At 36.2% G+C, this 12,874-nt stretch overlaps 2 protein-coding genes across 4 annotated transcripts in view; one reads left to right on the top strand and one right to left on the bottom strand.

Moving 5' to 3' along the window:
- LOC139984208 (solute carrier organic anion transporter family member 4A1-like) overlaps positions 1-4,179 on the top strand; it is a 74,373-nt gene extending 70,194 nt beyond the window's left edge. For all 3 annotated transcript variants that reach the window (XM_071998004.1, XM_071998003.1, XM_071998005.1), the window contains exons 9-12: positions 407-572; positions 1,036-1,217; positions 3,090-3,154; positions 3,534-4,179. In XM_071998004.1, the coding sequence (XP_071854105.1) occupies positions 407-572; positions 1,036-1,217; positions 3,090-3,154; positions 3,534-3,784 (664 nt within the window). In that variant the 3' untranslated portion in view covers positions 3,785-4,179. The remainder of the gene's footprint in view (positions 1-406; positions 573-1,035; positions 1,218-3,089; positions 3,155-3,533) is intronic.
- Positions 4,180-6,876: 2,697 nt separating this feature from the next.
- LOC139984962 (galactosylceramide sulfotransferase-like) lies at positions 6,877-12,486 on the bottom strand. Its single transcript, XM_071999123.1, has 4 exons — positions 12,357-12,486; positions 11,656-11,801; positions 10,908-11,017; positions 6,877-9,968 (listed from the first exon to the last, which is right to left on the bottom strand). Exons 2-4 carry the CDS (start codon positions 11,659-11,661, stop codon positions 8,867-8,869), a joined length of 1,218 nt encoding a protein of 405 aa, XP_071855224.1. The 5' UTR covers positions 11,662-11,801; positions 12,357-12,486; the 3' UTR covers positions 6,877-8,866.
- Between the last annotated feature and the right edge of the window lie 388 nt (positions 12,487-12,874).

The following is a 12,874-nucleotide window of genomic DNA, read 5'->3' as shown; positions in this document are numbered from 1 at the left end:
AACAATAATAATCATAATCATAATCATAATAATCATAATAATAATCATAATAATAATAATAATTATCATCATAATAATAATAATAATCATAATAATAATAATAATAATAATGATAATGATACAAATATTATTATTATTATTATTATTATTATTATTATTATTATTAATATTATTGTTATTATTATTATTATTATAATTATAATTATAATTATAATTATATTATTATTATTATTATTATTATTATTATTATTATTATTATTATTATTATTATTATTATTATTATTATTATTATTATTATTATTATTATTATTATTATTATTATTATTATTATTATTATTATGAATATCATAGTTCCAACCCTTGATACTATTATTATAGTCGAAAATGAATTCTAATTGACTTCCAGAGGCAGCGAATTGGGACAAGATGTTGTAATGAACATTACAGATTCTTGCAACAAACATTGTCAATGCATCGATTCCTTTGCTCCGGTATGTGGAAGTAATGACGTCATGTATTACTCCGCATGTCACGCGGGATGTTCATCCTTTGAAATAGTCAATGGGACAAAGGTAGGATGCCATTTTTGTCTAAGTTTCATTCCAAATTGTAAGTGTTAGGAGCTGTGAAGGTTTCATGATACTTGTCGGTAGCCATTGTATATGTTTTATATAGTTCTATATACATAGTTATATTATATGTTTAATATATATGTTTTATATACATACAAACATACATATAGTTATACAGTTTACTTTACGTTTGAGACAACCTGTATACTTTCTAGGTGTGTATTAGGTACTGCAAGCAGAGTTGTTCGGCAGGAACTCCTTTGCGCTTAGTGATGACTCCTGGTTGAGCATGAAGTCAGTTTATATTGCCCACCGTATACGTGTTACTGGCCGGTTAAGCATTCTTGATTTAATTATTTTACTTTGCTTGTAAACTTGATAATGGTAAGGTTTTGTATTCTAGACAACACTCTATAATTCAACATCCAACCAGTGTTCTTTTCTTTTTTGTTGCCCCCTGTAGATGTATGTTGACTGTGAGTGTATTTCGGCAACATCTGGCAGCCCAGGCCTGAGAGGAATAGCAAACCCCGGACGATGTAGTTTAGATGATTGTTTTAGGCCTTACATCTTCTTCGGGCTCACCCTTTTTCTTGTTATTTGTTCGTCAATGGTTTTGGTGCCTTCTCAAACCATGTTACTAGGGTAAGTTTCGTTAGGCAAGTTGGTTTCTTTAACTTGGCTTATAGCTTTATTTTCATTTTATCCATTAATCCGATCTTATCATTATGTTAACCTTTTTCAATGAACGCCTAGCTATAACACCCAATTTGACTGTTGTTAATTGAAACATTGTGTCTTGTACACGCGCTCTCTCTTTCTTACAATCAGACACACACACACACACACATACAAAAATAACAGTTGTTATTGACAAAGACTTACGCGTAGACCATATTAAAAGCATAAATATGCCTCAGAATGCAAGCATTTCACGTTCAAAATTATTATTATTTCTGGTTGGAGAGCCACACACATACGACATGGTGTCGGCTTCAACGATCCAAGGGTCACATGCCCTCCTTTTCTTAAATCCTCCTTTTTTTAATCCCCCCCCCCCCTCCTTACCCATACACTGAGTTAACCATCTCTATGACCAAGTACGTATTAGCCAAGTATTGTCATTTTTATACGGTTCGCTGCGAGACCTTATTAAAGGTGTTCCATCACGTAATTCACGGTACCGTGTGAATTTATTTTCCAGATATTTTGGATCCTCTCATTAATAACAAAATATATTTCCAGCTGGCTTCTTTCTTATACTGCTGCATAATACAGTGCGTTAACTTCAATATAAATATATAAATATTTTAACACTTCAGTGTGAGGTATAATTATTTTTCAGAGAATAATACTCGAAACGTTCTTGTTTGCGTGTTGTAATGGTGTATCAATTTATCAATTATTTGACCTGCATGGGCATAAGTCGCTATGATTCTTATTCACCAAGGAATTTTGCTCAGGTTGTTAGCATAGGTTAAACTTTTTAACAATAGGTAGTACATAATTATTTACAACAGATGTATATCAGGATATTATGCAAATATTTTAGAAGACATCGCCACGGCGACGTTTTTTTTAACTAATTAAAAAGTCGTTCACTCCTTAAAGGAGATTAAAATCTTACCATCATTTTAATCTATGTGATAAAGGTAACTGAGATGAATACAATCTTCAAAAACAAAGAAAAATCTTCTCCATTTAGGAGATCACAGGTTTAATGTTCTTTCAGACACGCATATAATATAGACATAAATATATGTTTACTGACACATGGTGTGTAGGTGTATAAAGATGACAATACTAAAAAGAGCCTGACGTTTCGATCCTAGCAGGATCTTTTTCAGAGGCTGAATGACAAGTAACAATAACAGAAGGGACAAAAACATTCACAGAATACAGACAGGTTAATGAGCATGATTAACACAAAAGAAATAGATGTAAGAGGATTAATAGACAAGGAATGGAGAGAAGCAGTTTGCTTACACTTTTGTTTTATTTTGAATGTTAAAAAGGAAGAGAAATACCAAGGCTGCAGGTATTTAAATTAATGCTTGTCATGTACACGTCTACATTATCTCAGCTTACAATAAAACATTTTCACAGATTTTTTTTTTATACAATACCACGTTACTTTGTTTTATACCCTATTAAAACAGCCATTCAATTAATGACGGTTTCAATAACTTAAACCCATGTTTGAATTCTGTAGGTCAGAGTTCAATGGTGTTTTGCGCCTTCAGCGCCATTTTCTGGGTGGATACGTGCCCATTTTAAATCTGTATTATTGTTATCGTTATCATTATCATAATTATGAAAGCAATTACTTTTTTCATAGGCTACTTGATTTAACAATTCAAAAAAAAAATGAATTATTGCTATTAACAACAAAATAATAGAAATGTTAAGTATATAACTTATATAGTTTTCTCATTGGGAACGACGAATTTTATATTTACTATCATAAATAAAGCTTTTACATAATACACTTTATTTTTGATTTTATAAATTTAACAGAGTAGTCTCACCGTCTCAGCGGACAACAGCCACCGGGTTAGGGTCTCTGATGTTTCGGGCATTTGGTACGTTTATATACAATCTTATGTATATTAGATGTATGTATGAATTTTAGATCCTCCTGCAAGCAGGAACTCGCGAAGAAGCCATCATTGGCTTATCAAAGCCGCAAGCTGACCGAAGGCAGTGTCTTAGATTCATATTTAACGTCCATGATTATGAATTGTCAATTGTCAATCCTCCTTAGCATATTTAAGGGCAAAATAGTACGAAGCTGTCACGTACAATTACTTGGCATGCATCAGCAATATATGTGTTTCCCTGTTTGACTCAGACATCAGTTGTTATAAAACATTTGTGTATTTATTTAGCTATCTTATATTCCAAATACACTAGATTTGTAAGTCGGTTCAATTAAGTTTCAATCATCTTCTTTATTTACAGGTTCCGTTCCAGGGCCTATTATCTTAGGAACCATCATCGACAACGTTTGCCTCGTTTGGGAGTATGACTGTGACGGCGGTAAAACGTGTTGGATGTATGAGAACAAAAGGTTTGCCAATTCCGCGTTCGTTGTTTTAGTGGTGTGTCGTTCTCTGTCGCTTTTGTTCTTCATTGGCGCTCTTTTCAGCTACAGACCTTCCGAAGACACCACCCCCATTGATAGGAAAGTGCAATCGACAGAGAATGCTTAGTCTGATTGACGACGCATTCAAAGGACGGAGGTCTATATTGTGTACTGAAATTTCATAATTTCTGACGCACTTGATATCAGATTTCCAATGAAATATCAAATTTTCATAATAAGAAGTATAATAAGGTAAAAAAAATGGAACATATGCTCAAAGTCGCATTTTTATTTATTTCCATTATTATGTTACTCAACGCAAACTACTTCTAAATTCACATGCACCCATATATATTTTTTTCATTGCGAGATGGCTTTGTTTTGTTCGTTGAGCGATTGTTTAAGTTTTTAAGTTCAAAATTATGCACAAGGGCTTTCCAAATCTTTCATTGATACAGTGTCAATTAATTTTACAATAGTTATAATGTATATTATAGTTATAATATATAAGACTTGGGTTTATGCCTTCGTCTATATAGGCCTATACATGTTCTTCATTTCGCTTGACATTCAGCAGCGTTTTCTTCTTATTTTTCAATGATGTTTTTGCCTTCTGCATACCTTTTGTTGTCATGTCAGAGAATGTAGGTACTAAACGTATATCTTTACTGGTATTTCACACGTTATAAATAAAAAACACTCATTCAATAAATTGCTCAACTCCTAGTTATCCTGCAAAGATTCAGGCTCCTAGCATACGTTTATATGGCTTGCCATGTGTCAGCAAAGTTTGCACTGCCTGTGAAAGTAAAATATAATAAAATTGCTTTTTATTCCACAAACATGTTGTTGTTGGTCTTACAGGTGTATTTCAAAACCATTTGTGAACGCGTTCTATCTCATCGTACTATTTCTGCGTGTTTCTAATTCTATTCTTATTCACTTACCTGATTTATGAGTAAATGTATCAGTTTCACGACATTTCATACAGACTGGGGCCTACATACAAGCTTTACGTGATTGTTTAAAAACTTATCATTGTTTTCATTGCCTGAAAGTGACGGGATTCTACATTTGACTTTCAAAATGCCCATGTTTGGCAACTTGATGAGATTCTATCAAATGTGTCGAGTGTACATTGTAAATTAAGTTTAGCCATGTATGAATTCAGCGTATTTCGCACTATATACTAGAAGACCACTACGAAGTTCATTGACCATGCATTTGAGCTTTGGAAACCCCAGTAAAACCGCGATCGCACCCGCCAAACGGGAATTAGACCCATCGCACGTGTACGTTTTATTGCCATACGTAGTTTTTAAGCCGCAGTTGAACAAATACACAAAATGAAAATGAACTGACAAATTTGATTTGTGTAATTTTTGTCTGATGTAGCGATGTGTACGAAGGCAGTCGACCCTTCGCGAGCGGCTCTTGTAAGCTTGAATAGGGAGGGGTGGGGGTTGGAGGGGGGAGGTATTGCTTCCAGATAAACGTCTTGAGAGCTCTCGCGAACTCACGTTGCCTTAATTGTTCCGCGAGCTTTTCGCGCGGATTAACTCGGTTCGCGAGATCTCGTATTGAAACAAGTTTGGCCATTGCCCCGTACAAACTGATATTAAATGGCAGAACGGGTTTGCATGTTTAAGTCAAAAACCACATTCTCATATCATGTGATTTCTTTATGAAATTTTATGATATTTGGTTACACATCTAGCATCACAATATATTGCACTGAAAAGGGACTTTGTTCTACTAATTAAGTTGTTAATGATTCTGCCCTGATGACAACACATACCGCCTAATGCAATTATTCCCTGGGGTGAGGGAACGTTAAAGCCAGTCAACTTTGTTGGTTTTGGAGTTTGGTAATCAGAAATAATCATTGTTTGTCACGGCCCAAAAATATCATGTTTTTCTTTATCAATGAACAAATAACTCTTTTATGTCAAATGCACGTTCCTTTATGTATACACCGAGTAATTAAACCTTATAAAATAGCATACTCCATATAACTATACTCGATTGACTTACACACCAAATCGTCAAAGTAGAAGATCTCACTAGCTAATCCCTAACCATCACTGGATAGCTGTCAAGTTGGCAATTCATGGAAACCCTTCAATATTTCCGTATCATGACCATGGCCTTTTTTTCGCTATGAGAGCCTGACGTTTTCGTCACTTTTAAACAAACTTCTTTACCCAGTAGTAAACAATTTTCGTATGCTGCACCTGGGAGTCCTAAAGTGGTCTAAGATTGACTAAGAGGACCCAATTTTCGTAACACGTTTACTTTCATCTGTGAAGTCTGACAGCAAACCTCCCCCCCTCCCCCTCCCTCCCCCCAGAATTTGTTGAATGAAATAATTCAAGGTCAGGTGTGCAGAGGGGGGGGGGTGGAGATCTTGAATGTCTTCAAGGGAGGACGCCTCGTTTGAACACTGGAGCAAGAAAGAAAGAAAGAAAGACCCTTTGGTGACTGAACAGAGTTACAGACTGCACTTTGTAGTTATGGTAGTTATGGCAATCGTGCTGTCGTATAGCTTCATGTACTTCATAGGTCTAGTCTCCTGATACGCCATGAAGTATTGAAATAATATAAGACATCTTCTGAAAGTTCAACGGACGTAGAATATTGGCATAGCATGACATTCATACAGAGAAGCAAGATATAGTTCATCGACAGCATATATTAACACACATATGCAAATATACTAACTAAACAAGGGCGTAGGAACCGGGGGCTGGGGGGGGCGCCAGCCCCCCAGTGAAAAATATGGGGGGGCGGAAGTATCGTTCCGCCCCCCCCCCCCCGCTCCGCAAGTCGGAAAACCCCTTTTTCATTTCCAAATGAGAAAAAATCTCATTTGAAGCACCAAATTGCATCTAAGGCCAGGTGAAAATGCAAAATTCTTTACAAAATGGAGTGGGTGTTGAAGTGTGCTATATTGCACCAAATTGCATCTGAGGCCACCTGGAAATGCAAAAAAAATCCAGAGGGGAGGGGGACACCCCCTCCCCTTAGACCCCTCCCCCAGGCGGGCCATCAGTCTTCAGCCCCCTCCCCCACTCAAAAGGACCTTCCTACGCCACTGTAACTAAAGGTAAGGAATTGGGGGCCAATCAGGTCATGTACCCAGTAGTCCCACAGTTTAACACACCACAGACATATTGGTAGAAAATTATTTTATCAATTACCCTTAATATTCATGGGAGAGGCATGGGTTTAGAATCGCATCAGGTCTGCAGTCGAAGGCAACAGAAGTGCCTTGATTGTTCATCTTCATTGAGCACACCTTACATGCATCGCTGTCATGATAGCCTTAAAACCCAAACATTATTTATTTATTTATTTTTAATTTATTTTTAATTTTGTAATTTATTTATTTTTGCACAGTGAAGGTATCATGCATGACGAGGTCATGCATGACGAGGTAAAATTTGCCATATTTTTGTTCGCCAGCAAAAACGATGTAATTGTAATAAGAAATGTTGTTAAAAGAACATTTTAAAGAGGAATTTTCATAGACACCTGCGATGATGATACCACGGAACATATACTGTTATCTACCACATGGAGTAAGGTGTGAATTCAAGGTTTATTGGGGAAAATACTTTAATTCAATAACCATATCTACAGTAATAGACAATATATTGAGAAGGGTCGCAAATAACATTGTAGACTTTTTGCCTCGTCCATATAAGTGCCTTATTGTCTGCCGACAGAATGCCAACCTAAATAATTACTCGTTCCAATCCATGTTTTGATCTCCTAATAAATGCTCCGCCTATATAGCTTTATGCACCTAGTATTCAATAAAGATCATCATGGTGTTTGTAGTTTATTGCTTATCATAACCATCACTAACGATCGTAACTTGTGACATGTAGAACAACTTTGATGTTTCTTAATTGCGTTTGAAACCTTCGTGTCCATGGAAACACGCAGGATCATTAGTCACGCTTGATAGTATGATGTAGCTCAACTTAGAATAATATAGGCTTATGTGAGACTCACATCATCTCAATAGACGGACCAAGTCACGCATAAAATGATTAAACAGCTAACAGTAAAGCGTTAACATAAAAAACTTAGTAGACTGCCTTTTTTATCAAAATAAACAGGGCATGACCGACTGTATTCGCCTGCAGACTAAAACGGTATAATACAAGCGAGAGCAGGTTTGAATTCGTTCATATATAAGTATTATGAAAGTTCATGTTGAGGGGTGGGGAGGGGGCACCTGAAGTAAGCTCTTTAGTATGGCATGGCATGACATGGTATTACATGGCTTGGCATGGTACGGTATGATATGGTATGGTATATTATAATGTAAATGATGGCCTTATAAAGGAAAATTACAATTATCATTTTGCTAACTTTATAACAGTGTACCCAAGGTGACGTACGTAGTACGTCTGTGACCTGTTTAATAGTGACGAAGTACAGACGCATATCATTAATCATTTGAAAGTAATTTAGAATGTAAGTGAAGATCGACAGATCGTGCTATATCTTATCAATTCAGAACACCATTCTCTCTTCTTAAATATGCACAGATGAAATGTGTCCTCTTTTCGTAATACTTTTTAATTTATGAATAACATCTTGACTGCACAGAGCTTTGAATGGTGTTAGACAGAAATTATGAAAAACTTTATGAACCCGGAGGAGTTCATAAGTAACGAGAGGCAGATTGAGATCGAGACTGCATGATATATGAGATAATTAAAGAAAGTAATGGAAGATCAAGCCAAAGTTAGAGTGTACAAATATTGATAACATTAACTACCAGCCCATTATGACCCATTACAATATATAGGTACATGTAAGAAAGAGTGAATACAAAACACTGCCTAGCTCTTGCTATCCGATTTGCTGCCAAGTTGACTAAGTATCATTTTCCTATCCTTACGAAACGTCGTGTTAAACAGAAGCCGTTGCTGTTTTACGCTGTGTATAGTTTTCTCAAGGCAATGCAAAAAACATACATACATATTTACTAGCCCATGGGCCCACAACTATGACAGAACATGTCAGAAATGTTACATACACAGTCCTTTCCATATCTCTTATCTGACTTGTGACCTTGCTTTTGTATCATTTCCATACGAAATTTCGTGTAAACCGAGGCCCAGGAAAAGACATCGCTGTTTTATGCCGGCTAGCCATGTCCCACAACTATGATAGACTATGTCAAAACTATTCAATGAATAGCCAGTCCTGCCCATCTCTTATCCGACTTGCGACCCTGCCTTTGTATCATTTTCATATCCATGTGAAACTTCGTGTTAACCAAAGCCCAGCAAAACAAACTACTGTTTCGTGTCGAGTAATGTTGTATATAAACATGCTTATCATTGGAAAGTTCCACCAAGCTTTTCTCTACACAATTATCCGACGATTCCTTCAAAAGTGCTCGAAAGTGACGTAAATCCTTCTCAAACGTTGGTCCGTAGTCTTTAACCTTCTTCCAGAATTCCTCCAAATAATACTCATAAATTATTGCATCGAGCCAGTTATGTTTCTGAATTTCATTCCTGGTTTCAATATTAACCACTAGAGGTGTAGGCTGAGCTCGTTTCTTAACGTATAAAATGTCATCGAAACTCCAACAGAAGATTTGTTTTAGTATTACTAAAGACTCGTCGAAATATTCTGTGATTAACACAAATGATAATAATTGTTTTAATTTGTCAAGAGTTGATTTGAGCAATTTGGTGGAATTAGACCAAAGAATATCTGGGCCAATTCCAAGGTCCTTTGATTGTCTATTGAAGCCTAATTTGTGAACATCGTCCGACTTTAGAAACGGTAACAGGGTTTTGTTGAGTGTAGTAAGAGTTAGGCCGATTGCCTGGTATCGCTTGTAGTATTGAAAGTTGGAAAGCCATTGCGCCGTCGGTTCTCGAACAATCGATATGTACTTTAAATCAGGAGCGGGGTTCATCAATCTTTCCATTTTATCTGGTTCAAAAAGAATATGAACGTCTGAAATGTTATAGTTTCGGTAATTGGCATAGTCTCCTGGATTTATACCTATTGGTGGCAAAATCTTTAGATTCTTCCAGTCGAAGCGGATGGAATAGATATGTCCAATGATTGTGTCTGTTCCTAAAAGAAACGAAAGATTACGGAAGTAGCCAAAACGCGATGTTATAGATCTGAGTGTTGTGCTACCTGTCTTATGGGTCTTTATAAAGACAAAGTTACCAGTTTCGCGACATGGCTCATCCGTTGTTGACAAAACAGTACTTTGCTCGTGTGCATGAAACCATTTGTATAGTTCACTCTCTTTGAGAGAAAATCTGTAAGAAGAGAAAATGAATCAATGATTTAAGAAACACGACGTCGTCCAGTTTTCAATGACGTTATATGTTTTCAATTAGTGACATGTTAGTAATATACTTGGCTTTTGTAGGAAAACTCACCTTTATCAAAAGCTTATCAAAATTTTGTGTCGACATCAAAGACTTATTTTCTTTTATTATAACTAGACATTACCGTCACGCCAGATTAAATTGCCTACATGGTGTACAATAGTACGCCAATATAAGCGCGGCCGCCACTTTTATCACTTCCACCACGGCACAGATGAGTAAAGTCCAATTCCCTAGAATGTTTCTTTCCATCTTCGGGGTGACTTGGTTATATCTATGATTTGTGCTAATCAAATTTCTCCGAAGCATTGCTACATGTTTTTTGGTCATTCAATGAAACAATTCCTTGACCGTGTGTGGAAAGAAACCCAAACATCACTGATGTCATCGTTGGATGAAGCGTAAAATTGAAAACAAAAATGTTGTACAGAATTTGAATTTTGATATACCTTGAGACGATCAATAAGGAAACTAAGGAAAACTTATACAAGCATTTTTCCTGTCTATTATTCGCTTTCATTAATTTCAACTTCTTTGATTGTCTAAATAGATTCTAAGAGGTCAAACAAATACCCAAGTTTGTAAGCGTGCTAACATTTCTAGAAATCGAACACCAAGAGATTATATAAATTATGCATTGTGAACATGCTGATTGGGGTAAACGCACCTTTAAGTTTTCTAGCATCTCTCAATTTCATATTTCAACCACTAACTACACAAGGTGGCCAGACCCATGAGTAAGAATCCCCATGAGCCTTACATTATTTCGGAATTTTTTGGAAACCAGGAAAGGTAAGTTTGTTTTAAATGTATATTCTTTGAAACGTATGGTCATTATATACTATTTAATATAATCGGCAAGCTTACCCAAAGTCGTAATCCTTTTTGAATGTTATGTCATTCACTTTAAGAAATTTGTAGAGAGTTGTCAGAGAAATCAAGCACACTAGAATTACATATATAAAGACCGTGGGTTTCTGTTGAAAGAGACAGAAAACTGGAAAATGTTAAAACCGTTTTAAATGGAAATTCAAATTACGGTGAACAACTCCTAGAAAATACCAAAAATGCTCCAAATATGGCAAGAGTTTGATGATGAGATCGTCATGACTTATGGCATATTATTGCTGTTTTTTAGAAACTAGAACTCGCTTGAATTAGGTGTGATATACTTTGATACAGAAGACACAAAGCCAAAAATCATTGGTTTATGTGACAGAAATAATTGTAATGAACAACTTCCTCCAATCAGGAGTTGAGATATGTTTTTTGAATTTTGGGAGATATCCCAGCTCTAATGTTCCTAAACACACGAGTATCTTAAGCTTAACTTGCTGTTAGTAGATTAGAAGTAGATGATTAGTGTAGTGAAACCACATTGATTTTTAATGTAATATAGCCGGTGAGCAGGCCATGGCACAGTGGTCGCCCCAAGTGTAGACTACTCTGCATCCGATCTATGTCCACACCATTTATACAAATACGTTACAAGTTACAGGATACAGACATTGTGCCCGCCCTTCCAACTCAGAGTTCTTGGCTTATGGCCTTCTGTATTTTAAGTGACAAATTACGACTAACTTATGCTTCAAATAACTAGCCAAGTCCAGCTTACCTTCATGATTCCACGCTGGTTACTGGCGATATCCTTAATTTAAAATCTGGAAGTTCTCCAACCACCGCCGTTCTTGAACTTTATAAGATCACTTCTTTCAAGGCTTTTGATTTAGCATTAGCGAGGGTCTTGTATAATACATGGTCCTACCAAAGAAAAAGTGTTATTACTTAACAGTTCTGTAAAAAGTGATCCACAAAATACCTGATAATAGTATCCTTAATATAGATGCCCAAAAAAACACAGAAGAGGGAATACAAGCTGAACCATACTGTTAGAGCAGACATACCATTGCTATAAGGGCTCAAAGGTACAATTAGAATTTGTAGCGTTCATGAGCATTTTTTCCTAATTTTGATCTTTGCCAGGAGCGTAATGCGACCTGAGCCATTTATAACCGTATTATTGTATTGAATTATTATAACGTGGTGGACCAACTGTGGATTGAAAAAGCCAAATGGACATTTTTTGTCATCGTTCATGTCATTTGTTATCACTCTATTGGTCACGAACAATTTCGGACGCCAGAAAGCAAAGACAAACTTTGAGCAAAGAAATTTTGATGTTATAATATTAAATTTAAAAAATACTGACGATAACAGGTACAATCATATGATATTCAAGATGTAATATTGATTCCAAGGGAATCGTAACGGAGGAACTGAATAATGTGTCCGTGCCTCTTGCAACACGTCACTCACCTGTTGCCGAGTTTTCTACTTGCTGTAACATTTATGGTTTATCTATACAGCCATTCGGTAGATTAACCAGTTAACGATCCAGATACCAATCAGCAAAGAGTACATCAAAGCGTCGTGAATTAGATAACCAAACACATTAATAAACATATTACAACACTGTGCTGACTATAGCAAAATAAAAACTTGAAAACAGCTCATTGTAATATAAAATATCCAGACGATACTCATAGCTGGTACAGTAACTACTGTTCATGTCCCACAACCGTGTATCAGTAATGACTACTTTGTGTTCGTAACAAGGTAGCATGTGTTACAGGTGGCAGTGTAACAACTGCAAAGCTGTTAACTTGTTCCCATGTAAGACAAAGAACTGCGCGACTGGACAAGGAGTCTATGAAGATGAGAATGCCTACGAGATGAAGTATAGGAGGTACGGTACCGCTTGATTTCAGTTCACACCTCTCTTTAAATTACTCTAATTCGTCATGCCGAGAACGAAGAAGAGCCATGTCCGGGTA

The sequence above is a fragment of the Apostichopus japonicus genome, chromosome 17 (genome assembly GCF_037975245.1).
Source record: "Apostichopus japonicus isolate 1M-3 chromosome 17, ASM3797524v1, whole genome shotgun sequence".
Lineage (NCBI taxonomy): Eukaryota > Metazoa > Echinodermata > Holothuroidea > Aspidochirotida > Stichopodidae > Apostichopus > Apostichopus japonicus.
Note: the sequence above shows the minus strand (reverse complement) of the source record. Positions and strands in the feature narration are given on the sequence as shown.

What these genes read in the sequence shown, in the direction of transcription:
- LOC139984962 (XM_071999123.1), bottom strand. An exon ending in AAAAAGGATTACGACTTTGG is followed by an intron (nt 9,969 to 10,907) that starts GTAAGCTTGCCG and finishes CTCTTCTTACAG; the next exon opens with ATTTTCTCTCAAAGAGAGTG.